The sequence below is a fragment of the Xiphophorus maculatus genome, chromosome 13 (genome assembly GCF_002775205.1).
Source record: "Xiphophorus maculatus strain JP 163 A chromosome 13, X_maculatus-5.0-male, whole genome shotgun sequence".
Lineage (NCBI taxonomy): Eukaryota > Metazoa > Chordata > Actinopteri > Cyprinodontiformes > Poeciliidae > Xiphophorus > Xiphophorus maculatus.
The window spans coordinates 4109840-4134818 of NC_036455.1; the positions used below are offsets into that span (position 1 = coordinate 4109840).

At 39.0% G+C, this 24979-nt stretch overlaps 3 protein-coding genes and 1 non-coding gene across 7 annotated transcripts in view; all 4 read right to left on the reverse strand.

Moving 5' to 3' along the window:
* Positions 1-995: 995 nt before the first annotated feature.
* On the reverse strand, positions 996-6193 carry LOC102225077 (40S ribosomal protein S27). The gene is made up of 4 exons (XM_005796449.2): positions 6132-6193; positions 5425-5533; positions 5218-5328; positions 996-1249 (listed from the first exon to the last, which is right to left on the reverse strand). Exons 1-4 carry the CDS (start codon positions 6135-6137, stop codon positions 1221-1223), a joined length of 255 nt encoding a protein of 84 aa, XP_005796506.1. The 5' UTR covers positions 6138-6193; the 3' UTR covers positions 996-1220.
* On the reverse strand, positions 1411-1540 carry LOC111610669. Its single transcript, XR_002753763.1, has one exon. It is a non-coding gene; the product is annotated as a small nucleolar RNA SNORA35 (small nucleolar RNA).
* Positions 6194-7059: 866 nt separating the features above from the next.
* lrrc71 (leucine rich repeat containing 71) lies at positions 7060-14985 on the reverse strand. 2 transcript variants are annotated; one of them, XM_023345241.1, is made up of 17 exons: positions 14373-14985; positions 13324-13374; positions 13129-13257; positions 12719-12826; positions 11501-11576; positions 11343-11414; positions 11122-11190; positions 10875-11034; positions 10707-10790; positions 10495-10566; positions 9340-9441; positions 9197-9248; positions 9037-9110; positions 8923-8949; positions 8730-8844; positions 8395-8489; positions 7060-7218 (listed from the first exon to the last, which is right to left on the reverse strand). In XM_023345241.1, the coding sequence occupies exons 3-17, from the start codon at positions 13214-13216 to the stop codon at positions 7099-7101; spliced, it is 1314 nt and encodes a 437-aa protein (XP_023201009.1). In that variant the 5' UTR covers positions 13217-13257; positions 13324-13374; positions 14373-14985; the 3' UTR covers positions 7060-7098. The 2 variants fall into 2 exon arrangements, with proteins under 2 accessions (XP_023201009.1, XP_023201008.1); XM_023345240.1 differs by lacking the exon at positions 14373-14985 and adding an exon at positions 13597-13771.
* Positions 14986-15602: 617 nt separating this feature from the next.
* Positions 15603-24979, reverse strand: part of LOC102219717 (histone-lysine N-methyltransferase ASH1L-like) — a 36076-nt gene continuing 26699 nt past the window's right edge. For 2 of the 3 annotated variants that reach the window (XM_023345243.1, XM_023345242.1), the window contains 9 exons: positions 24765-24897; positions 23263-23532; positions 22955-23041; positions 22764-22854; positions 21225-21363; positions 20966-21138; positions 20641-20807; positions 18937-19417; positions 15603-16951 (listed from right to left, as the gene is read on the reverse strand). In XM_023345243.1, the coding sequence (XP_023201011.1) occupies positions 16860-16951; positions 18937-19417; positions 20641-20807; positions 20966-21138; positions 21225-21363; positions 22764-22854; positions 22955-23041; positions 23263-23532; positions 24765-24897 (1633 nt within the window). In that variant the 3' untranslated portion in view covers positions 15603-16859. The remainder of the gene's footprint in view (positions 16952-18936; positions 19418-20640; positions 20808-20965; positions 21139-21224; positions 21364-22763; positions 22855-22954; positions 23042-23262; positions 23533-24764; positions 24898-24979) is intronic. The other variant, XM_023345244.1, reaches the window with a different exon arrangement.

Genomic DNA, 24979 nt, shown 5'->3' on the forward strand with positions numbered 1-24979 from the left:
TAAAGAATTAAAGTATATTTCGCACTTAATTTGTAAAGCAAGGTCCCTTAACCTGGAAAGGCACAATATTAATCTTGTTTAAGGTTCAGTGTGAAGTTTTGGATCAGGATTTAATTATGAAGTCACATCATCTGCTGATGTTGACCCACTAATTTATAATAAAATCAGCGCTTCATGAATTCCTTCTACTGATGAGATTTATCTTCTCAGATGTTACTTTTTATAGGTATATGTTTGAGTAAAATGAACATTGTTATTTTATTGTAGGAACTACTGACATGTCTCCGAAATTCCAAGCAAATATTCAGTATTTATTTGCAGAAACTGAGAAATGATCAAAATAACAAAAAAGATGCAGTTCTTTCAGACCTCAAATAATACAAAGAAAACAAGTTTATGTTCATTTAGAAACAACAATACTAATGTTTTAACTAAAGAAGAGTTCAGGATTCAATATTTGGTGGAATAACCAGAAAGTTTTCAGTGTGGTTCACTGCAGTGGTCTAATTTTTTTTAGAGCTGCATGTTGTAATGTGGAAATTTTACCATTCAGCCTAAATTTCTGCATTTAAATAATTTCTAATGCCAAATTTTTAATAAAGCTCAACTCATGACACTGTGTAGTCAATACTAGTGTCACGTTATGGAGTTAGTAGTGATGCTAACTTAGACCCAGTTTAGAAAATAACACTTTATTTTAAGGTGTGTTCACAAGACTGACATGACAGCATCATAACCATGAAGTATTTATGAATGTTTATGCTTATTGTCATTCAGTAGGTCAACACTTTTAAGGCAACTTTATGTTAAAAGTGTCATTAATTACCAAATGATAGTAATTATCAAACATTCATGTTCATTACAGCATCATGTCAGTGTTATGTACATCCCTCCAAGTGTTACAGAAATTAACTTTACCAAATACAGAGCTTTAGTTTACAAGATATGAATCAATAAACTAAGTAGAAATGCAGTAAGAACCACACAGTGATTCCTTGATTTAGCCAAAACAACATTTTATTAAGAGAGACGGGGTTGGAGGGTGGAGTTACAGCAACAACCAATTGGTCAACATGAGCAGTGGAAACGCGTCCCCTGTCTTCTTCTTCTTGTTTCAAGTCGGGACCACAGGTTCCGCCGTCGCAATCGTCCCGGAGGCAGGAGACGCTAATATCAACCGGTCCATCCCATCCTCTCCCCTCCAGCTTCAGGGAGAACAGTTAGTGCTGCTTCCTCCTGAATGAGCACCCTGCCGGAGGAAACGACACGTTAGCTCATCGCTGACAAAAGAGGAGCCTCACCGAGCAGAAATACTGCCGACTGGGCACGGCTATTGTGTGGCGTAGAGCTGCTGATCAGGATCTGTCCTGGTTTTACTGGAATATTTTTAAGTCTACAAAGGTACATTTGGTTTGTCCTCAGCCTTCGAAAGGGGGAAGCCATGGTTGGAGCTCAACCCTTCTGCAAACTGAGGTTAATCTGGCACTGGAATGAGATTGGAAAACCACGAAGGAGGAAGTCCAGTCACTTAGCAGTGCGGAAAAACTGTGACAAATAATCCTTGGCAAACTCTTCATAGTAATTGAAATTTCCACAAAAATGTAAAAATAATTTACTATAACAGACAATGTCAGTCTTTGTTATTTTAAAATATAGGGGCTTTGCAAACAGATGGAAAAACCAGAGGACTACATGAGATTTTTAAGCTATGGTGAAGGGTGTCAAATATGGAAAAATATGTATATATGGTCATGTTTTCCCAAGCTTAAACATCTGAGAAATGTTTTAATCAAAGTCCAAGCTTTGCCAAAATGTGCAGAAAAGATTTAAGTTTACAAATTAAAGCTGCAAGCAGCCTCGGGCGGCCCTCGCAGCAAGCGCCGCTCCGGCCTATTGGCCACCGCGGGGGTTCCGGCCACCGCAGAAGCTCTCGCGCGTTTTCCAGAGCCGCAGCCCGCTCGCAAGCGCGGAAGCTCCGGCGCCGTCTCCAGCACCGCCGCCCGCCAGCCGCCGCAGAAGCTGTCTCGCATTTTCCCCGCCCGGCCACCGGGCGACACGCGTGAATGCGTTCGGCGGCGATCCCCGACGACTGTCAAAAAATCTGGCGCAGATCGGTCGATGCGTCGAGGAGATACAGCCGATGTATTAACTTAGGGGGCGCAGTGGAGCCAAATTACATCTCAATCCCGTTGGGCTCTTTAGAGGTGAACAAAGGTCATACATATCCAGTTTGGAGCCAATCGGATGATCCATGTGTGAATTAGAGCCAAACGTATGAATATGGCGAGGGACTGATATTCGCCGTTTGGCCACGCCCACATGGTTCAGCCAGAAGCGAGCAATGACAGACCTCATCATCCGAATCATCTTGATTAGGTCAAGAGAGCCATAAACGGAGCTTTCCAAGGAAAAAAACGGCACTTCCGGTTCCGAGGGGGCGGGGCTTAGATGACGTCATAATATGATGACATAGGGTCGTCAGGGATCCCGCCAGGGTCACTCGTGCAAAGTTTGGTGCAGAAGCTATCGACCGTTCACAGTAGAATTACAAATTTTTAATTTTTTCCTACATTACAAAATTGAACTCTGTAGGGCAATGCTGCCCTCTGGTGTCGAATTACTGAAATAATGAAACTATTTCAGTAATTTCAGTTATTCGACACCAGAGGGCAGCATTGCCCTACACATGACAAAGCCCTTTGTATTACACAGTCGATCACAGGGGAACTTTGAGCCTTGCTAACCCCCCTTCCACATGTTCAAATGTCACCATATTGATAACTTTGAATCAGACATGCCTTATGATCAGACTGACCGAGTTTGAAGTCGATCAATCGAAATCCCTAGGAGGAGTTCGATCAAATACGAAGGCTGTAAAAGTCAAAATCGAGGTCAAATGAAATTCAATCTAAAATGGCCGACTTCCTGTTGGGTTTAGAGCATGGCTCTAAGAGACTTTTTTGTACGTCCCGACAAGATACACATGTGTACCAAGTTTCGTAATCCTAGGATAAAGCATGGCATGGGGCTGTTCATTTAAAATACTCTAGGGGTCGCTATAGAGAAATTAGGCCACGCCCACCAAATTTTGTTATGAATTCCTGTCGGTGGGTGTACAAGGATCCATCCTAGTGAGTTTGAAGCAGCTGGGCCCGAAATTGTGGAGTTCAGAGCCAAACGAAATTCGACGGCGTTCGCAACGCCGCCACGCCCACCTGCTTCATCGCAGCCGGTCGGGGTTGGAATAACTCAACACACCAACATGTCTTCTGTCTCTGGACACAGTTTCATGTTGATTAGGTCAAAGGGCTAAGATAGCGACCGTTCACAGTAAAACATGACACTTCCTGTTCTCAGGGGGCGTGGCCTACTTAAAAAAATAATTTCACCACAGGGTATTTTAGGACACCCGATGACGATCAATCAATGAAAGTTTGGTCCCTCTCTGTGTTTTTGTATAGGAAATATAAGAGTTTCGTGTTTCATGGCGAGTAGGTGAACTTTGACCCCTGCTAACCCCCCTTCAGCAAGCTCATACAGTCACCAATTTGATAACTTTAAATCAGACATGCCTTATGATCAGACTGACCGAGTTTGAAGCCGATCAATCGAAATCCCTAGGAGGAGTTCGATCAAATACGAAGGCTGTAAACGTCAAACTCGAGGTCCAAAATGGACCTTCAATACAACATGGCCGACTTCCTGTTGGGTTTAGAGCATGGCTCCAAGAGACTTTTTGTACGTCCTGAAAAGATACACATATGTACCAAGTTTCGTAATTCTAGGATAAAGCATGGCCTGGGGCTGTTCATTTAAAATACTCTAGGGGTCGCTATAGAGAAATTAGGCCACGCCCACCAAATTTTGTTATGAATTCCTGTCGGTGGGTGGATAAGGATCCATCCTAGTGAGTTTGGAGCAGCTGGGCCCGAAATTGTGGAATTCAGAGCCAAACGAAATTCGACGGCGTTCGCAACGCCGCCACGCCCACCTGCTTCATCGCAGCCGGTAGGGGTTGGATTACTCAACACACCAACATGTCTTCTGTCTCTGGACACAGTTTCATGTTGATTAGGTCAAAGGGCTAAGATAGCGACCGTTCACAGTAAAACATGACACTTCCTGTTCTCAGGGGGCGTGGCCTACTTAAAAAAATAATTTCACCACAGGGTATTTTAGGACACCCGATGACGACCAATCTCTGAAAGTTTGGTCCCTCTCTGTGTTTTTGTATAGGAAATATAAGAGTTTCGTGTTTCATGGCGAGTAGGTGAACTTTGACCCCTGCTAACCCCCCTTCAACATACTCCAAAACTCACCAATTTGATAACTTTAAATCAAACATGCCTTATGATCAGACTGACCAAGTTTGAAGCCGATCAATCGAATTCCCTAGGAGGAGTTCGATCAAATACGAAGGCTGTAAACGTCAAAATCGAGGAAAAAAATGGACGTTCAAGACAAAATGGCCGACTTCCTGTGATAGTTGGCTAATAACATTAAATGTAAGTTCTGAGTCTTTTGGGGAGCTCTACAAGTGTACCAAATTTCATGTCTCTACGATGAAATACGTTCATACCATTGTGTCAACAGAAAATTGCTAGTTGCCGCCGTTGAGCAATTTTTTTTGCGATTTTTGCGACAACTTTAAAATTCAAAATTTTTAATTTTTCTAGTCGCGACCGCCAAGTTTGGTGAGTTTTTGAATATGATAAAGCCCCCAAAAAGGCACACGAAGAGGTGGGAAGAATAATAATAATAATAATAATAATAAACAGTACAGATACAATAGGCCTTCGCAGCGCTTTGCTGCTCGGGCCTAATAAACACCCTATATGAATGCTACTGTATGCCCTTTTAATGCACTGAACAGTTATTTACTGAGTATTCACACAGGACTGGCACCGTTTCTAACTTATGGACCTCTAGGTACTTAAATCAGCTGCTTCAGAATCTAAACCACTAAAGAGTTTTAAAACTTTACTAAATATGGGTTCTTTAAAGCACAGCCTGTGATCTTTGGTATTGTTTCTAAATCTAAAAAAACCCCAGCAGCTTCAAAGCTTTGTTTGGTGGTATCTAGTTTAAGAACTCAACTGCAACATAAATATTTCAATGCCAGCTCAAATCCTGCCCCTTTTAATTAACGTAAAAACAAGAAGTAGTTTGAAATTTGCATATCGCATTTTTGACTGGTGTTTGTGTGCAGATACTGACCCTCTGTGAGACGTGCTTTGCCTCCAGTTGGCTGACACAGGACTGTTGAACAGCCCACACACAGCACAACTGTCTGAGCATGGCTGAACACCGTCGTGATCTTGTAGCATCCTGCAGAAAAAAAAAATACAAAACTCCCGAGTTTTACAAACCTGATCTTAATTGATTTACTTACATCTACAAAAAGATGTGCAAAGACGCACGTACCTGGACATTTGACATCCATAAAGTAGGAGTTGGGACTCTGGACGAGACGCTTCTTCTTGTGCCTCCTCTTCTCCTCCTCAGGGGATGGGTGCAACAAGTCTTTTGCGAGCTAAATTACAAAGGAGGAAATAAAATAGACGAGATCAGCGACATAACACGAGACAAAAACTTAAAAGCAGGGACTCAAAAATCAAAAATAGCTTTTGTAAAATTTACGTTATGAGTGACGCAGTGCATATTGACTGAATTATTTGGCCAAAATTGAGGCCGACATACGTCTGGCTCCGCTTTAGCATCGCTGCGTTGGCCCGCTCGGGCCCACATTTTGGCCTACCTACCCTACATTAGATAACACTCTGCGTATTTATTACAAATCAATGTTTACATAACCACAAACGGGCGTTTAGGTAACTCTAAACCTTATTATCGCGGTTAAACTACGACAGTTATCATCCGGCGTCTGTATTCAGCTTCTCCGATAAACTGGCTCCATGTTTGCGGTGTGCGCGCAGCCATCTTGTCTCACAACGCGCTCGAGATGGGTTTGAAAAATGATTAAAAACCAGCATTTTCGGCCGGATTAAACCGACTCAAAGTGGCACGAATCGAAGCAGTAATTTCTTCTGAAACTGTTCAGCCCTGTACTATGGCTCTAATAATCGATTTGAAGCATAAATGACGGATTTCATCCGCCTCCTGATACTCACTGGCATGTTGGCGAGTAAATAGCCGCTGCCGAAAAGGAGGAATCACCGGAAGCGAGAGGTTCATATTGGTGCTTCTCCCGAGTACAGCCCGGACGTGACGACATTGTAGCGACATGGAGGCCATGTTGGTAAGGTCAAAAACATCTTTTAACAGCTGTTAAATTGTTGTTTACTGAAAATTTTGTAAGTAGAATGACGATTCAGAATAAGATTTTAGTGGTTATTTAAACTTACCATTCGTTGGATCTAGATATGCAGGTTTTTTGTTGATTAAAACAAGGATAACATTAAGAGAAGAAAAATAATTTGTGTTGCGTTGTTTTATTCTTTCCTTTAGATCTCCAGTTACAAATCCAGTTCATGCAAAAACAATGAAAAATACATTGTTTTCCCTATTTATAAAATAACAGTTAAATTTTATTTACAATAGCACTTGAATGTTTACTCAAATATGAAGTTATTCAAATTGGATAGAGAATGTGTAAATACTTCCAAGTTTTGGCAAATTTTCTCAGTTAGATTTAGATCTGGACTTTGACTGAGCAGTCTGAATGAATGAGTAGACTTTTATCAGAGACTTCTAATGTAATTCATGCAGTATTCGTACTTGTATTTGAGTTGTGAAAAACCCTATTACTCAAGCTATTGTTTAGATAAATTTAAAATGTGATTGTCATTTTTGTCTGATCGTTTTCTAATTGATTTCTGTACTGATATTATCCCAGAGAATTTGTGTTTTTTCACCTCACTGCAAGGACAATTTCACTACAGACCATGATAAAGTGACACTACTACTGATGTTCTATTCTACTGATTTTGAATTGTTCTAAATAATTCTAAGTTACTGCTCAAAGGCCTTTCCCAGAATAAAATGTTTAATCTTTCTTCCTCATCTTTTGCGTTGCAAAAAGAAACTCGGAGAAAAGTAGTACTGTAACATTTATTTCTTTATCAGATTTGTTGAGCACTACGTTTCCTTCGCCTCCTCTTCCGTTGGTCCAGAGATCTGTTCGACCAGAGGATCTGCCAGGGCCTTCATTTCTTTTATCTTTATGTAACACTCAGCGTCTGCAGGGAAGAGGTTTCTCTGTGCATGAGAGAAAGACATCAAAATCATAACAAATACACATTCACATAGTCGTGAATGTTGGTTGCTAAAATAAAGATAAGTTGTCAGAATTAAGTAGGACGCTGCAGCTGAAAAATCTGAAACAACAAAAGCAATCCACTGCAATATTAATTCAGAGGAATATATAGCAATTAAAGTGGACCAAGAGCAGGAAGACTTTTAGACATAAATATGAATTACATTAAAGAAGTTAAGTCACAAAACGTTACTGGTTAATACATTTAAAAAATGTAAATACCTAAAACTAAAATATAAAATATTAAGGTAATTAATTAATTAAATTGCTTGGCTTTGCAGTACATACTACCTGGTGGAGTTAAACATATATTTTAGTAAATAATGTCCTAAAATTCCAAATTAAGGTGAAACAAATTATTCAGTAATTTTACTGAGAAGCACTCAAAAAAAGGACATAAAGAGTAGATGTTGAACCTCTGTCATTTTGTCTCCTCACCACTTTGTACCTCAATTTTACAACCACAGGATGCAAACTATTTTGGAAAAAGTTTATTTAACTATTGTGCTTTGATGAAATATTCACATATCATTAAAAAAAAAATCAAATACAGTTTGATTTACTTGTATGCTATGTAATATTATTCCAATTGACTGGAAGAGCAAAGATAAACAAAAACTAATTTTGTGTACAACTGAAAAAACTGGGCAGAAAGAAACAATCACCCACATTGAAAACAACCAATTTAAAGAAAGTTTTTATTTTCTTTAACACTGTTTTGTAAAATAAACAAAGTGTAGCAGTTGTCAGAACTGTTACCTTGCAGCAAGAAGTGTCTGTGCATGTTCTCGCAGTGCATAGCAGTTTCTCCAGGTACTCCAGCTTCCTCCCACAGTCCAAATATAGCCATGTTAGGTTCGGGGTGTGTGTGTGTGTGTGTGTGTGTGTGTGTGTGTGTGTGTGTGTGTGTGTGTGTGTGTGTGTGGTTGTATGTCCCCAAGTTGACCAGCTTAAGAGTGTGTTCTGCCTCTTCTCCAAAGACTGCTGCAGATGGGTAGCAGTCTTTGGAGAAATGTTTGGAAATGTTAAATTTCCCATTAAGCTGTGTTTAGTTGCTCTATTGAGATTTATGCACAGGCAAACACAGAGTCAGCCCCTCAAATAGATGTAAAACAAACCTGCAGAACGAGACGCTGCAAGTTTCCTCCCACATCCTCCTGTCTTTCCAGAGATGCCAGGAACAGAGGCAGAGTCTTCTCTGTAATTTTGTTCCCTACATAAACAAATATACATTTGTAAGGCATCACAAATCCTTAGAAAAATAGAAGCTCAAAACTTCCTTTTTATATATAAAAATCTAATTTTGCAAATACCGAATTATAAAATACATATTAAACACAGAGTAGGAGCTTAAAAAACTCTATATTAACAAACATTCAGATAACCAGAGTAAAACTGCCCTCTCTGTAAATATTAATAAATATGTTGGGATGTGAACATTTTTGTACCTGACCTGCTAGATTGAGCGAGGTGAGCGTTGTGTTTCCAGGCATGTAGAGCACGCCGTCCCTGCGATGCACAGACAGCACCAGCAGGGGGTTTCCTGTCTCCAGAGCTTCTCCCTGATTCTGAAGACAAAGACGGCAAATTCCACTCAGGTCCATTAGCTAAAGTGTTGCTATACCGAGAAATTGCAACTGCCAAACCTCAATCAGGTTACAACTTGATTTATCCTGAAGGAAAAAGAAACAACGGTGTAGGAGAACAATAACTTGTAAATTGTCAAAATATGTTTAGATGCGGTGAAGTGTTTCAAGCACCTCTAGAGGAGACGACATCTTGTCTTTGCCTCCAGATTTCACATTTCTGCTTAGAGGTCTCTTTCCATCTGAGCCTGGGGAAGATTTGAAAAGACAGCTATGAGAAACCAAACAGTGCAGCTGAGGAACTGGTGAAACGTATCAGTGATGACTTCTTTACCCTTCTTGACTTTGGTATCGGCTGTTTTTTCATCTTTTTTTGCAGCTTTAATCTGATTTATATATTGGCAAAGGATTAGATGATTTTAAATTATGGTGGCTACATGAACATTTGCTTTCAGTCTTATAATATTTATATATTACCCTTTTTTTGCTTGAGCTCTTGGACTCCCCTTTGCTTGAAGCGCTGTGTATGGCAGAAAGATGGCCGCCAACTGTTTGCTCCAGATCCGCCCTGAGAGAAGACTGCAAGAAATGCAAAAAGCAGAGAATCAACACATCAGAGGGCCTCAGGCTGGTTAGAGAACATTAGAGAGCAAACGGCATCATGTAAGTCTGAGGAGTCCAGCGGAAAGGTCAGAGGTGAAGATATGGAGAAGATTAAAGCAAGGCTAGGTGTTGAGATACAATAAATTGATTGCAGCTTTCACAACGCACTGCTTTTGTGTAATATTAGTTAAGCTGTTACATTTCAAGTGCAAGGAAGGGTCATATTCAGAAAACTACAATCTGCATTCAGATGAGGCTTGTTTGTCAGATTAAAAGTGCCTTTTTCAAAATAACTACATCTTAGCAGGTGTTATAAATACTTCCTATAAAGGCCATACTTCTGTATTAAACAGTTTTTTAATTGGTCTGATGTATTAATCTAATCCTAAATGCAGTATTTTAAAGAAATTAGTCATAATTAACTGAAAACATCATTCTTTGTGGAATTAATAGAGTGCTTTTCACTTATTGAGTTGAGCTAATGAAATACATGATTTTATAATAGTACTGACTGTCCAGTCAAAGTAAATCAGTAAAAATCTGTGACTGACATGAAAATTGATGTTTAAAGATGCTGCGTGTGCAGCCAGGCAAAAAGGAATGAGTAAATATTTCATTTTTAGATGTGCAAAACTGGTGAAAGCTTCAAAATATCTGCAGCTGTAATTGTAGAAAATGTGGCTCAACAAAGTACTGAGTAAAGAGGGTGACTAAAAATGCAGAACACACTTTTCTGATGTTTTTCTGTTGCTCTATCATAAAATAAAAATAAATTAAACTTTGCAGTTGTGATGAAACTTGAGTTATTCAGAGCGGAACAATGTGTGCACTTCAATCGTAAGAAGCCTGAATATTTTAGAAATACAAACGTTTACAACTTTTTAAACAGTACTTCTGATCATAATTAATTCAAATGTTTAAAAATCCTAAATTTTTTCCATAAACAGAGAAATAAAAGATTTGATTAGGCTGCTTAAGGTCTTACAAAATGTAGTCATGTGTGTTAATGTAGCTGTCAAAACTTCCAACCTGTATTTTGTGCAGCATCATCTTTCTTCTTTCCACAATCTCCTCATGTTGTAGAGTTAACTCCCCGAGTGTCTAAAAATGGAAATGCTTAGTGCTGGAGGGTTATTAAATCGTGTAATATCTAATCCAGTAAGCCGAATATGATTAAGAACATATTAACTGCGAGTTAAATGCATTATCTGGCATTTAAAGTCTTTAAGGTAAACAGATACCATAGCCAGATGGGCAGCTCCTGCGTCTCCGATGTTATTGTTGGCCAGCGATAGAATGACTAAAGTATTATTCAGCCTCAGGCCCTGGGAGGGAAAACAAGGTGGAAAACACATCAGCAGCTCTGATGGGAACATCCACAGAGAATGTGGATCAGCTCTAGATTATACCTGCGCAATATGCGTGGCACCTGCATCCCCAACATTGTTGAATGCCAGGTTGAGTGACAGGAGGTTCTTGTTAGCAGATTTACAGGTCGAGAGAGCCAAACCTATCAGACGAGCCCCCTCTTCTCCGATCCGATTATTCCGCAGTGACAAGTGGATGAGGCTTGACCAAAGAGACGTGACGTGAATTTGGACGTATTTATGCAAAAGCACGGGTTGTTAGTGGCTGGATCTTGTGTGTGTGACTCACTTGCTGTCTTCAGTGAGCAGAAGGTGGAAGCTATGCTGTAGAAGCGGATTACCCTCCAGTGTCACAGCTCTACCACAAGGGAGAGTTAACAAGATGGATCAGTAATCCTGCATATTTCAGAGAAAATTCACTTGCAAATCCACAACTATTTCTGACTTGTCTCCTGGGAGCTGCAAATTAAAACAATGTTGCACAGTTTCGGTGTCACCGAATGCTCTCACCTAAGGTTGGAGCCCAGAGACGTGTTTGTGAGGGAGATTACCATTGGATCTGAAAGAGCGGCCTGCCAGAAGCTGCAGCACAGTGGACAACGTTACGCTAACAAACAACAAGCAGCCAGCAGGGGCTCGGCTCCCCTCTGTACCTGCTCATTACTCACTGAATACACTGTAGGGTGGTTATGGATGGGAGCATCTTCAGTACGGCTTTGAAGATCTTATAGTTCACCTTCCATCCTGCACATTCAGGATGAATTGGACAATAGTTACTGCAGTCTGCAGAACCCACACTGCAAAAACACAAAATCTCACCAAGTATTCGTCCAGTTTCTCATTACTCTAGAAATAAAGCAAAACTAACTCAAAAGTAATTTCTCTGCATGTTTTAAGTTAAGAATTCTTGAATATTGGTAAAACGTACTAGTTCTGCTGGCAGATTATTTTCCCTATAACAAGAAGTTTTCTTCACGTATGAATGGAAAATGGACAGTCTATAAAAGTGACACACCTCTAAAAACTTGTAGCAGTCATTCCAACAAAAGGTGATTTTTCAACAAATTGACTGGGGTTCAAACTTTTTATTTGTAACAAAAAAAAATCTTCCACTTTTTTTTTAAATTTAGTTTTAGTTGGTATCTCAGTGTTCTACAATAAACACTGAGACTGACTTTGATAAAAGGTGAAACAGCTTAAAGAGTATGAAAAACATCTTCATCCTTTTCGTTTTAGCCAGTGGTTCTTTCTACTTACAAAATATGCCCTCAGTATATGTGGCTTTGTTGTCTTTGTTTTTTTGACTTTTATAAACAGAAGAAATCACTTCAGTTATGCTACGGTGATGCTTTTAACAGTATTATACATTAGGAGGAGCCTAATGTATAATACTGCATACTATGTTATTAATTCAATAACATAATAAAAGTATGTCCAGTCATTTTAGCTTAAATACTTTTTGCTAATACTACAAATAAGTGAGTTGCAGACAACTTAGAAACTCTGCACCAGGGATGCACATTGAGGACTGGTGGCATAAAGTTATTTGTATGTCACTTATAGTTTACTGCAAGACAATGTGGTTATATGAGTGTAAGACATGATATATACCTTGAGAGGTCACTCATAGTTGTCTTGGTTTTATATAGTCTATTATATACCATAAGAGTTGGTCTTAGAGCCACAGTGAATGGAAATAGGGTTTATTGTCAAAGCTTCAGCAAATTACATAAACCTAAATTAAATTAGAAGTCTATTTAAGCATTTTTATCGCCATAATTAATCAGAATACTTAAACAAGAGAAGTAAACTCATGCAATTAGTAAGTGCATGAGTACTTAAAGTAGGTTTATGATCCTGAGGTCCCTTGAATGTTTAATTCTTACCAGAAATCTTAATCTTCCTGGTACAATTGGGGTCATCATTTTCCAGCTCAATGCATAAACATGGAGTACTCCTGAAAGGTAAGGCAGCCGGCTTTAAATCTTCATCTTCTGTAGGTGAAATTATGTTGATCATCAGAAAACAGCAGCTTAAAAATGACATTTCACTACACACGCACACATTCTGCACAATTAGTGTTGTTAGCCATATCTACATTTTGAATTTAGTTTTTATTGGGCTTACATGGTATAGATCAACGCCAAGTAGAGCTTGATAATAAAGGGGAAGGAAACTGATGGTTTTAAAAAAAAGTTCCCAATAAAACACACGGGCAAAATGTGGAAACGTCTGAGGACTAATAACAGTTTGGTGTTTTTCTGTCCAGAACAGAAGCAGCTCAGAACTTTCTTACCTTTAAATGTGACTTCAGACTCAATAGCGGGTGGGACTTGACGTATGACAGGTGGGACTTCCTTCATATTTAGAAGAGAACAAAGCATAGGGAAGTCAACCTCCACATTTCCTGTGCAGTGATAATCATCTGTAGGATGGGGTAATTATTAGTCAGTGACTGAACAACCTTCAAAATGATAACGTCATGGCTTACCAAAGGTCAGCGCTGGTAATGGCTCAGGAGGTTGCTGCTCTTTTTTTGTATCTGTGGAACAACAGAAGGATTTTTGGTCTAGCTTGCAAAAAACGTAATATATTTACACGACTAAAGAGTTAGAGCTGTAATTTACTACCGCAACACGTGATGAAGATATATAGGTCATTTTCTTACAAAGCACACAGATTATTTCAACTAAGAGACAGTTTTAATAGCATAATGTTAGCTTGTCGAGTAATGACTAAATCACTCAGACATTATTTGGCCAACCTGTGACTTTCGGCGGTTCCTCGACCTCTTGGACTACTTTGTCCTTTGGCTGTTTTTTTCTGGACATTATTGACTTGTTGAACTGACCCGAACTATCTGTGTAAAACCGTTAAATTTATCTAAAAACCGAGTAAAACCTGGGAGTCGCCTCGTTACCGGGGCAACCAGGCTCGGAGTCCAGGCTCTCAGGTCCTATCGCGAGACTTACATTTGCTGAACTTGCGATTTTCCCGTTTATGTTAATTTTTCTCTTAAATTACTTGCGATTTTTAACGAAATGACAATTAGCCTCATGTTGTTTAAGGTTATGTTATTTTAATAATATTGTAATAAATAACTCTATAATATTTAAATTTCACTAAACTACATAGAAATGTTACAGTAGTTAATTTTATATTTTTTGTTCTACGGTATATCACAAAATAAACGTAGCATTTTATAAAATGAATTTGCTTTTAACAATTTTAATGAACTATTTTACAAACATTTTAAATATAATTACTCATTTACACACTATAGTCATCACATGCATTTATTTATCACATGCTTTTTCAAGTTGATTTAAAATAAATATTTATTTAAAACCTTATTGATGTACTGAATTGTGACATTTCTGGTCTTCAACACTTAATTTGAGCTAGTATTTTGTACACCAGGACATGTTGAGAGAGGACAAGGAGCCAATAAATAAATATATTCTCTCCAGGGTCCCTATGCATTTATCCTGTAACAATCCCTTACTCAAGTATATCCAAGGTTCTCAGTCCTTTACTGACCTTTTTAAATCGTAAATACAAAACGTCCTCCTTAATTCATGGCAGATATTTTACAGTTGTCGAGGTTTAAATATTCCGCAGATCACTTTTTTCCCCACATCATAGCAATTCAGACGGTTTTTCCAGCCTGCAGAGTCTCATCCTTGTTTCACCTTTTTCTGGTTGAAAACCACAACATCAGACACCAAAAGTATTCACAATAATGTAGTGCTTTTTATTAAAAAAAAAAAAAAAACCAAACAAACAAAAAAAACAAAAACAAATATAAAACAAAAAAGTAAAAACCAACAGCATTTTTTTCCATGACTTAAGAATCGTAATTACAAACTTTGAACGAGTGGAAGAAGTTTTTTCTCTTTTTTTGTTGTTGTTTTGACAAACTGTACACATCACAAAATGTCCGTCAGTCTGCCATTTACAATGCTTGCATCTTATTTTGTGATTGTCTAAAAATAACTAAACGGATCACACAAAACGCACAAATACAAGTACAAGCATCATACAATGACCGCTATCACAAAACGGAACCGTTTTCCTATTTGAAAGAAAAACAAAAAATATATTTATATATATTTATATATATTTATAATAGCATGATATCGTTTCTGACAGCTTTTCTTTTTGTTTTCCTGTCAGTGTTTAAAAATATCTTAACATTTTTATGTTGGTTTGTTTTTTTAGTGTTCAACACTTTGCAGCAAAAAAACAAGGAGAAGATTCCTCCTTAAAAAAGTTATATTATTAACAAAATTCAGTGACGAAAGGTGTCGTTGCAGAGTCACTGTCACATCCCAACGCCTTCTGACATTCTTGCTCATGCACTTTACAGGTGGACTTAATTTATAGGCAAAAAAAAAACAAACAACTCAGCTTAAATTTCATGTCATCAGGACTGTTATGGTGAGAATTTCTGGACATTACAAAAAAACATATTCCTCAGAGCTTAAGTGTCATTATAGTAATACATACTGAAGAAATTATAATAATAATATAATAATAACAATAATAATAATACATTTAGGGCTGAGTCCTGTACAGTACAATAATAAACGAAATCCATTTTCAAGATATTGCTTTTGGAGACACTTCTTAATGTAAAGAGTGTATATTTACACAACTTGGCACTGTACAGCTTCCTGTTCTCTTCCTCCTTCCTGTTCTCATCATTTCTTTCAGCTTGCCGCACCGGGACATTGCAGGGAAAAAGGAAATCACATCAAATACGTCGTCTTTTTTTTTTTTTAAAACAAACATTCTCCATGGCAATCAGTCCAAAGACAAAAAAAAAAGTTGCAAGTAATTCCTTGCTCCAAATATACAGTATCCACTGCCCCGCCCATCTCACAGAATAATATGACCATCACGATACATTTCATGTTAAGTATTGTTTTCTTAAAACTGTTAATTGCCATCGAGCCCTTAATTTTTTTTTTTCACGTTTTCTTTTTGAAAAGGTATAATTTCACAAAATCTGGCAGACACACACTCTTGCACACAAGGCAGTGGGAGACGGTGGCGGCTGTGTAAGGCGTTAGTTAAAGCCGGCGCCCTCCCTCCTCCCGTCGCTGCCCGATTTAAGCTGGTGAATCGTTTTGCTTCTTAAAAAATAAAAGGAACAGGGGACGCGGCGAAGCTGACTGCCTCACGGCTGAGTTAAAAATAATAACAAGACACTTTGACATAAGCGAAAACTCAATTCTAAAGCCACGCCACAGGTCTCTTCTGCTTCTAAATGAGCTACTTTGAGGAAAAAATTAAAACAGGAAAAGAAAAATCTATGTTTTTAAACTTGCTTTTGTCAGGCTGCAGACAATACTGTGAGAGTGCTAGTGTATTTTCATGGCGGATACATTACACAGGGCTTCACAATATCCAAGGTACCAAAAGTGCAGTTTTCCACCCTTGTTCTCTCTTTCTAAAGCGCAGCATCAGAGCACACCGCTCAACTTTACATTTTCTCCTATAAGCCGGTTTTCTCTCTCATCTTTTACATTTTCATCATTGCAGCAAGATTTCATGATGAAGAACAATAATTCAGGATTCGCGAGGAAATAAATGAAAAAAACGCTTCCTGTCCCTGTTCAGTACCAACCGTTTTGTTTTCCAATGCTGGCAAGCAACATCCATCAACCCATGATTTCTAATGTTCGATGCATTTAAGTGCATGGGTTGTTTTTCCTATGTTCAATAAAATAAAATAAAAAGTTTTGCATGATATACTTAAATAAGAAGACCGGGCCGGTTCTCCACTTTAAGGTGGAACTTCCTTCAAGTCAGAACTTCTGCACCTCTTCCACCGTCTCAAAGCTGAGGTCACTGTCTTGGAAGAGGTCAACTCTGAAGATGCAACGCCGCTGGATGCTTTGTGATCCATAAAGGTAGGATAGGCAACAATGCTCAATTTCCCTTCTTTGCCGTCTCTTCGCTACCTGGCTTCTTTTCACAGCAGCGAAAGGTGGCGTGCGTTTAACAGGCGCATCAAAATTGTTACTTTCTGATGACAAAATCTGCAAATCCGAGCGTCCTTCGCCGTAACCGCCGTCCTGCTCCTTCCTCGAGGAGATAGGTGACATCAATAGCTAGAGGGGAGAAGAAGAAAATTTAGGAGCTTTTTAGGAAAAAAAAATTTAAATTAAAGAAGTGCTCATATTCTGTTGTAATTGGGGAAGTAATTGACGTACCTATGATTTACATCCTCCTTTACTAACCAGACTTGGTTCAAATCTACTTTACAGCTAGTTATTGTCATAATTTAGCCTTTAGGCCTTTTTACATAAGACTTCGACAATGCAGCTAAAAACCACAGTAAATTGGCTCAGTTTTTCATAAAATAACCTGGCAACAGATTACATCAACTTTTGAAACATAAACAAATAATCAAAGATATGGGCAATGTCCAAAGTGGCATGTTTGGCAAGTAACATCACTCTCACCCAGTGATGGCATAGTTACTTTGAAAAAGTAACTTTAATCGGATTACTGATTACTCCTTGAAAAAGTAACTCAGTTAGATTACCGACTACTTGATTTGGAACTGTAACTAAGTTACATTAAAAGTCACCTTTTTAGTCGGCGTAATTCACAGGTAATATATTAACTTGACATTAACAAAGACACAGCGGGACGGATCATCTGGGAAATGATGGGCTGGGAGAGCCTGACTAAAACTAACTGGAGGCCAGACACATTCTGGGGTTTATGTCTGCTTATTTCCAAGCCCAAATGAGCAACTTCACGTTCAAAAATGAGCCTAAAAAGCAAAACCCGCGACTCATTAAATTTGCTAGCAAATTTAAAAAAAAGAAAAAGCCCACAGCCACTTATAATAATTGAACTTGGCGACAGAAACTCAAAGTAGTTTCTGTTTTTCTACCAACAAAATGCGCATCTCCCTCTTCCCTCCATTGTTTACATTTCTGTTGCTGCCGATACTGTCGCATAAAAACGGCGATCACTCGACAAGACGCGTAGAGGAAATAAAATTAAATTCCAAAAGAAAATAGTAACGCACAGAAACGCAAAAATTATTTCGATAACTGTAGTCTGACTACCGGATATGAAATAGCAACGCGTTAGATTACTCGTTACTGAAAAAAGTGGTCCGATGTCAGTAACGCGTTACTGACATCACTGCTCTGAACATACCATATCCACAGTGAAACATGGTGCTGGAGGCATCATGCTGTGGGAATTGTTTTTTTTCTTTTGTTTAGCAGAAGAAGGGAGTTTGGATACAGTAAATGGGAGAAAAATAAAGGGCAAGAAAACCTGGCTTAAGTTCACATTCCAGAAACACAACTCTTAACGTTCAGCCGAAGCTACACCGAAATCTTTAAGATCAAATCATATTTATGTGTTAGGGAGATGTATAGATCAAAATGCAATGGAGAAAATTAATGTCTCTCTAAAATCTCACTGAGCTTCAGCTTTTCTTTTTTTTTCCAAATGAGAATGTGCAAACATTTGAGACTGTGCAAAGCTGATCGACTTCCAGCTGGAAACACAGGGAAAGGTGGTTCAAACAACATCGATGAACGACGAAGCTGCTGGGGATTAATTTTTGCTTCAAAAAACAATCTGATAAGACGCTGGAAAAGACTACTGTGTGCAAGTTGTGCAAGAAAGAGAAAGTGTATCACTGAAGCTACTCAAACCTAAAATAGCATCTCAATGTAAAACATGTAGCAGCAAACACAGACGTCCCCAACGCTAATGTCAGTATCTGCAGTTCACATTTCTATAGAAGGATTTGTTCTTTAAATGAGTGATCAGGTGTTCATGAAACACCTGGGAAAACTGAATAGGTATAATAGCACTTTACACTAATCCAATGGTTGAATAACATCAATAACATTAAAAACAATAAATATATTTGTTGTTGAGCTCATGTGTGTATTTATTAAATAAATTATCAACAAATAGGAACTGAAAATGTTGGTTAAATTCTCTTAAAGTATGAGAAACGTGAAGGAGAATCAAAGAGTGCATCTGAAGATGTGTAGAAGTAATTTCTCATCAGTGCGTGTGAATGCATGAGCGAGCAGCCATGTATCTGTTGACCTACCCCCCTGCTTTGCTCCCGGTCCCTCACCGTTCTTGCTGGGCGCTCTGTGCAGCAGGTCCAGTAGAATCTTGTTGAGCCGTTCCCTTTGAGCCTCCCTCCGGCTCAGCGCCGGGTGGTGGAGAGGCGAGGAGGCCGAAGACAAAGGGAGTTCGAGCATCTCCCCTATCCGGTCTTCAGAACTCTCCCCGATCTCTTTCCGCACCCCGGCCTCCAGCCCTTCCTCCTCCTCCTCGTCTTCCTCCTCACCTCCTGGTCTCGCCCTTTCCTTTTGTCTTGGTTTGGCTGGAATGTGTTCAGGTTCCTCCGGCACCATGTCCACGTCGTCCTCTACTGACCGTCCATCCTCCGCCCTGTGGGGGAAGTCGTCGCCGCGGTCGCAGGAGGAGCCGTCGTCCTCGCAGCCAGCCGCTTCTTTGGTTCGTTCGCTTTTCCAGGCAGACCGGCCTCCGTTCCTCTTATAGTTGTCAGGAACATAATGAGGCTGGAGGCACGTAAACATCAAATCAATATTCACACAGAGAAGTCTCTCTTTTAGATTTAGATGGATAAGATATGAAAAACTAAGTGTTCGTACACTTTTCCTACAGCAAAATTCAAGCACTTTTCAAGCAGTAAATTTTTCCAGCACCCAACTATGGAGATAAAAACAATACAAATGAACTAAAAAATTACCATTTTAATACACTATTATATACCTTATTACTGTTATTAATAATGTTTTTGTAATAGTATTCTACATTCTACAGCATGGACAAAGTAAACTAAAATATAGCAACATTTTATGTTTTAAATTTTTTTCTCACACATACTTTACACTTCACTGTCCTGATTACAAAATACTAATTAAACAACAAAAAATTCACCAATGTTAATAATTTTTGTTAAAGCATAAAATATGAGATGATCAATAAGTCATTGTCTCATTAGGAATAATAAATATTCTTTTCATTGAAACAATCCAAGCAAATCCATTTAAGCTAAATGACCTTCCTGCTCAAATCGGACACTTAAACACAATACACAAAGAAAATCAAGAGAAAAAATATGCTCTCTCAACGTTTTCTCCCATTTAGCAAATCTAAATTATTTTTGGCAATTCTAACTGACCTAAAACAAGAGAAGTTTAGTTTGATTTAACTTCAGACAGTGAGAAAAAAATGTGCATATAAAAATATCTGGATTCAACTGTAAATAAAGTTTTCCAAATTTAGGCTTTTCATCAAACGTTAGATTGCATTTTATTACCAAAATGTGCAGTTTGAAAATGAAGCACTTTCAAGGATTTCACCTGAAAAACAAGCACTTTCCGAAGCTTGAAAACACCAAACAGAAGAATTTTCAAGGACTTCAAGCACTCGTACAAACCGTAACTAATGGACCAATTTAAATTTCCTGACAAAGACGCTAAGTCCATACAAATTACACCGTCTTTGTAACAGAAAGCTCCTGCTTATTACCGTATTTAAATTGCCTCTAGCTTTGCATCCTCCCTGAACAAGCAAACAGCAATGAAATGTGTATCTCACTGTGGTTTCCCCTCAGGTTGCAATAAAAACAATGTGGTTTGCCTCATTTGTTTCTGGTTAGCCCAAACACTAAGCGAGGCGTTTGCTGCAGGCCACATAAATAATGAGAGTACTTTGTCACTGTTTTTAAAACAGAAGCAGATCCCAGAAAAAACAGCACCAAACGTCTGAGTCTCACCGAGAAGTCTCTTTTGGGCGCGAGCCGCTTGGGGAAGTGGTTGAAGGCGTACGGCTTGGTGCAGACGGGGTAGCGGTTCCGATGGATCTTGTAGAACAGGTGGGCTGATTTGTCCAGGCGATAATCGCAGATGTACACATCTTGCTCCTTCACGCCTTTTGGCCTGCCTGTGGGAGAAATGAGCTTTGTGTTAGTGTATAATTTCTATGATTAGGGGAAAGTCTAACCCCAGCTCGATCCTGCTATCTAATGACACATTTAGAAATAGAAAAAACATGCACTTATCTTTGTAGTTTAGCCATCTAAATTTGTGTTTTCCCTTTACCTTTGCAGTAGGTGTAAAGATCGAGGACACAGCATGTCGCCACCACCGCCTCCAGGGGGATGATCTCGTACAGCGGCATGCGGAACAATTCGTTCTGGTAGAAACGCCGCGACGGGGAATGGTGCGTCTCATGTGGACGGAAGTAGTGATGACCAAAAGCAAAGCGCTCGCCCCTTCAGAGTTTGCGTGGATCAACAGAGCAATACAATTAGTTTAATGTATTTCACAGAACATTGCTTCATTACGAATGTGAACTTACTTTTCGTTCTTCCACAGTTTCTCGATCCGGAAGATGTCTAGTTTCTCTCGGTTGATGTGGGACAGAAGACGGTAAGACTGCCGGACGGGTTGGCCTTCAGGACTGCGCCGGCTGTCTCTCATCAGGTACACACAGTCACCTGCTCACAACAAACGCATCACATTACAAACAAAAGGCCTGGCACCGTCAGTTTTCAGGCTCAAGTTATTTTTTTTTTTGCTGAAATTGAATTATTTTCGTGGTTGTTCATACTGCCAAGTAAACACAACCACAATGAGATTTCTGTGTGAACGGTTTACGTCCCCAAAGCGACCCGAATGCACAGAAGAATGCTGACGTCACACAGCAGCGCATTGTTTACAGAAGCTCTAATGGATGGAGACGTTTACGTCGTCACAGGATCATAACAACACAAAGGAAGCTAATAGTAAAAAATAGCACAACAAATAGCAATGACCTTTTGTGGAGTATTGACTACAGTTTCTGTATGTAAGTCTGGTATGTGTAGTCAGAGCCAGCAGTGATGGGATTGCGTTGTGATGCGCTTCACTTCTCTCATAATTTCATAATTATAAATCTCAGCCATTGTTTGCATCCAGATTTACAGTGTCTGGCTTTTCCTGATGCAGAATTATGACAAAGTCTCACATCAATGACATAAAAGCAGGACAAAATGCAAAAGGACTCACTATCCTATGGCCCAAATGCCAACCAAACACAACATGCAGGAATATTGGAATGATAAGAATTAGTAAAAAGAGTGGGTTCATCTTTCAGGAAGTGTCTGTTTGATATATAATTTCCTTATGGTTATGTAAATAAAAGTAACATCTTTTCAAAATAGCACCTCTTCGTTCTCTCTCTGTGTTGTTTTTGTTTTGTTGTTGTAAATGGAAATGGTAAAGAGAAAGAATTGTGTAATTGATCACAGACTGGAACTGTGACCTTGAGGTGGAATCAAGCTTTTGAATGTTTGAAAATAAAGAATTAGAAAAAAAATAAATAAACGTATCCGATTATTCTTAAATAATCGGATATGTATCTGAATAAGTTCCACACATAGAAGAGGCACAAATTGGATTTTTTGGGGGTGAAAAGATCGGAATCGGACCATTCAGACTACCATGAAAAAGTTAGATAAGGGCGCAAAAAAAAGGAAATAAAGAGCAGATTTTGTTACATTTACCGGTAATTAAGATGTGTGAATGTAGCCTAATTAAGGACACAGGTAAATGTGCATATCTGTTTGAAGACTTCTGCAGCCTCACTGAGAAATGGTGCATTCAAGGTGATGTTGGCTATTAAAGTTCTACCACAATAAAACCGGCACTTGAAACATTAAATTGGGGTCAAAAGTAAGTCTCATAAAAGCCACATTTTTACATTTGCTGCTTCATGAAAGCTTGGGAAAATGCTTCATAACTTAACCCTGGTTTAAACTTCAAATACAACATGTGTAAAATGTTTTAAACATATGATTTACAGAGATGAGTCATAAGCAAAATGAGCTCTGGATTGCTAGTTCTTCTGTTTCCATACCTTGGTGTAACAGCAGGTCATCTCTAAGGAGACATATGTAGTAGATGGAGCCAGCCTGAGCATAGCTGGGCTGGGGGATCATGGGAACTTCCTGTTGTCACAACAACACATGCAGCATAAGAAGGAAGCAATAAAACCGGCACAAAAAAGGAGATATCAAATAAATAAATCTGTAAAAGAGAGAGACGTACCCTGTCTACAGGTCGAGGGTCACACTGCTCACACAGGTAGTGCTCCACTTCGGTCTCCAGACGCATGCAGTCACAATGCTGCCACGCCTTTCATTACAAGAAAACAAAACAAATAAACAAACAGTCTGAAGCATCTTAGCAGCCAGCTGCTGCCGTTTCAAACAATCACATTTGTTTCTGGTGTGACCAAGAACTATTTTTATATTTCTGAAATAAAAAAGCATTATTCACAATAGAGAAAAATCGAGATAAAACATCTCAACTTTCTCTTAATGGAGCATTTTTCCAGCTGCTTTTCATTTACTAACCATGCACTTTTCACATTGGATCATCACTCCTTCATCTTTGTACATCCCGCAGATGCAACGGATGACGTCGTCGTCCTTGTCATGCGACCCCGACCCCCCTCCGTGGTGGTGAACGTGGTCGCGCTCCAGCGAGTCCGAGCTGTCGGCCTCGCTGGCGGTCTCGCCCACGATCTCGTCGATCTGGACGGCGGCTTCGTTCCGGGCGCTGTAGTAAGCTTTCCTCAGCCGGCACACGTCCCGGCCCACCGAGGACTTCCTGCCGTAATATTTCTTCAGAGAGAAAAAAGCCCAGTGCTTTCCATATTAATAAAAGGAAATGTAATTATAAGAAACAACAACAAAAAAACACAAATATAATGGCTCCAACAGCTATGTAGGGAAGAGGATTGGGGTCAGAGGAAGAAAAAAAACCCCACCAGACTTTAGTCTCAGAATTCTGACTTTTTATTCTGTGAATCAGAATTGTTTAAATTGTTTATCATCAGGCAAATCTAGTATTAAGATTCAAATCTACCAAATTAATTTGGGACAGGCTTCCAGCAGTGTGGATAAAGTCCAGGTTTACAAATCCTTTATCAAAGGACTGTTACCAAACAGTTATGTGATTATGTTCATATACTAACAACATAATTGACATACACCTAAGAATATTTAGTTATTTATTTGGATTTTGAGTTTGACACAGAATTTAAATTCTGAGAAAAAAACCCTGAATTTTAATAATTTTTTTTGTTGGTCCTAATCCTCTTTCATTCAGACCTTAGTAAAGGCTTTCATTTCTTTTGCTTCCAGATCCGTCATGAATGATTTGCAGGACTAAGAGAACAGAAATCGACAAATCTATTCAAAACTATCTGAATTTTCAGCTAAAAACCCAAAAGCTCCCCTCAGCACAAAGTGTAAAAAAAATTCACTCCACAAAAAAAAAAAAAAAAAAACTCGATGAGAAGAGGTGATCCTAATTTATACACCCACTTCAAACTCCTGTGACTCAAAGACTAATCGACCGCAAGAGCTTATTTAAACAGTTCAGCTATAGAGAAGGAAATCAGAGAGGCCTGCAGATTGGGCTTGAATATCAGAAAGCAAGAACTAAAAATCCAGTTCAAGTGCTGTGTGAACGAGAAAGGCAGGAAATAAAATAAACTATTGGCTGATTACAAAAGGCTGGGTGGAGCTGAACAATCATTTTGATTTCTAATCCAGCGAGATCGGATTGAATAAGCTGTGCCCGATGAAGACTAAATGCACACGCCTTATCCTTCATTTCATAGCAAAATATTTAACTTGATGCTGAAACTGACTAAAAACTGAGATTTTTTAAATTAAGACTTACAGACTTATTTGCGCAAACTTGGTTTTAAGTCAAGAACAATGCAACAAACACTTTACATATAATAAAAACTGTGCAGCCTAGTGTGATTATTTTTTCCACAACAGCATTTAAGACTGAAATGGAATGGGAAAAGCCGAGACTCGGTAATGGAGGCAAACCAGCTTACCTCAGCGTTGCGAAACACTTTGAGCATGTCTGTGTCGAACGCTTCCACCGTCTTATAATGGCCGGTGAGGATTTGCTTCTCGATGGTGCTCAGGTCCAGAGGGTCGGACACCTTCTCATAGTACTGGCTGTTCCTGTTGGCACACAAACACAAAGGCATTAGTCTCCAGTTAAAAGTCCTTGCCTCTGATTACAACAAAACAAGCGTATGAATCC

Excerpts from the sequence above, each read along its gene's own strand:
- LOC102225077 (XM_005796449.2), bottom strand. Across the intron at positions 5,329-5,424 it reads TATGGATGTCAAATGTCCAG|GATGCTACAAGATCACGACG; the intron begins GTACGTGCGTCT and ends TTTTTTCTGCAG. Across the intron at positions 1,250-5,217 it reads CAAAGCACGTCTCACAGAGG|GGTGCTCATTCAGGAGGAAG; the intron begins GTCAGTATCTGC and ends TTCCTCCGGCAG.
- lrrc71 (XM_023345240.1), bottom strand. The coding sequence starts at position 13,663 with ATGTCCAGAAAAAAACAGCCAAAGGACAAAGTAGTCCAAGAGGTCGAG. Across the intron at positions 11,577-12,718 it reads CAGGAAGATTAAGATTTCTG|GATGGAAGGTGAACTATAAG; the intron begins GTAAGAATTAAA and ends CTGAATGTGCAG. Across the intron at positions 8,490-8,729 it reads CACCTCGCTCAATCTAGCAG|GGAACAAAATTACAGAGAAG; the intron begins GTCAGGTACAAA and ends TTGTTTATGTAG.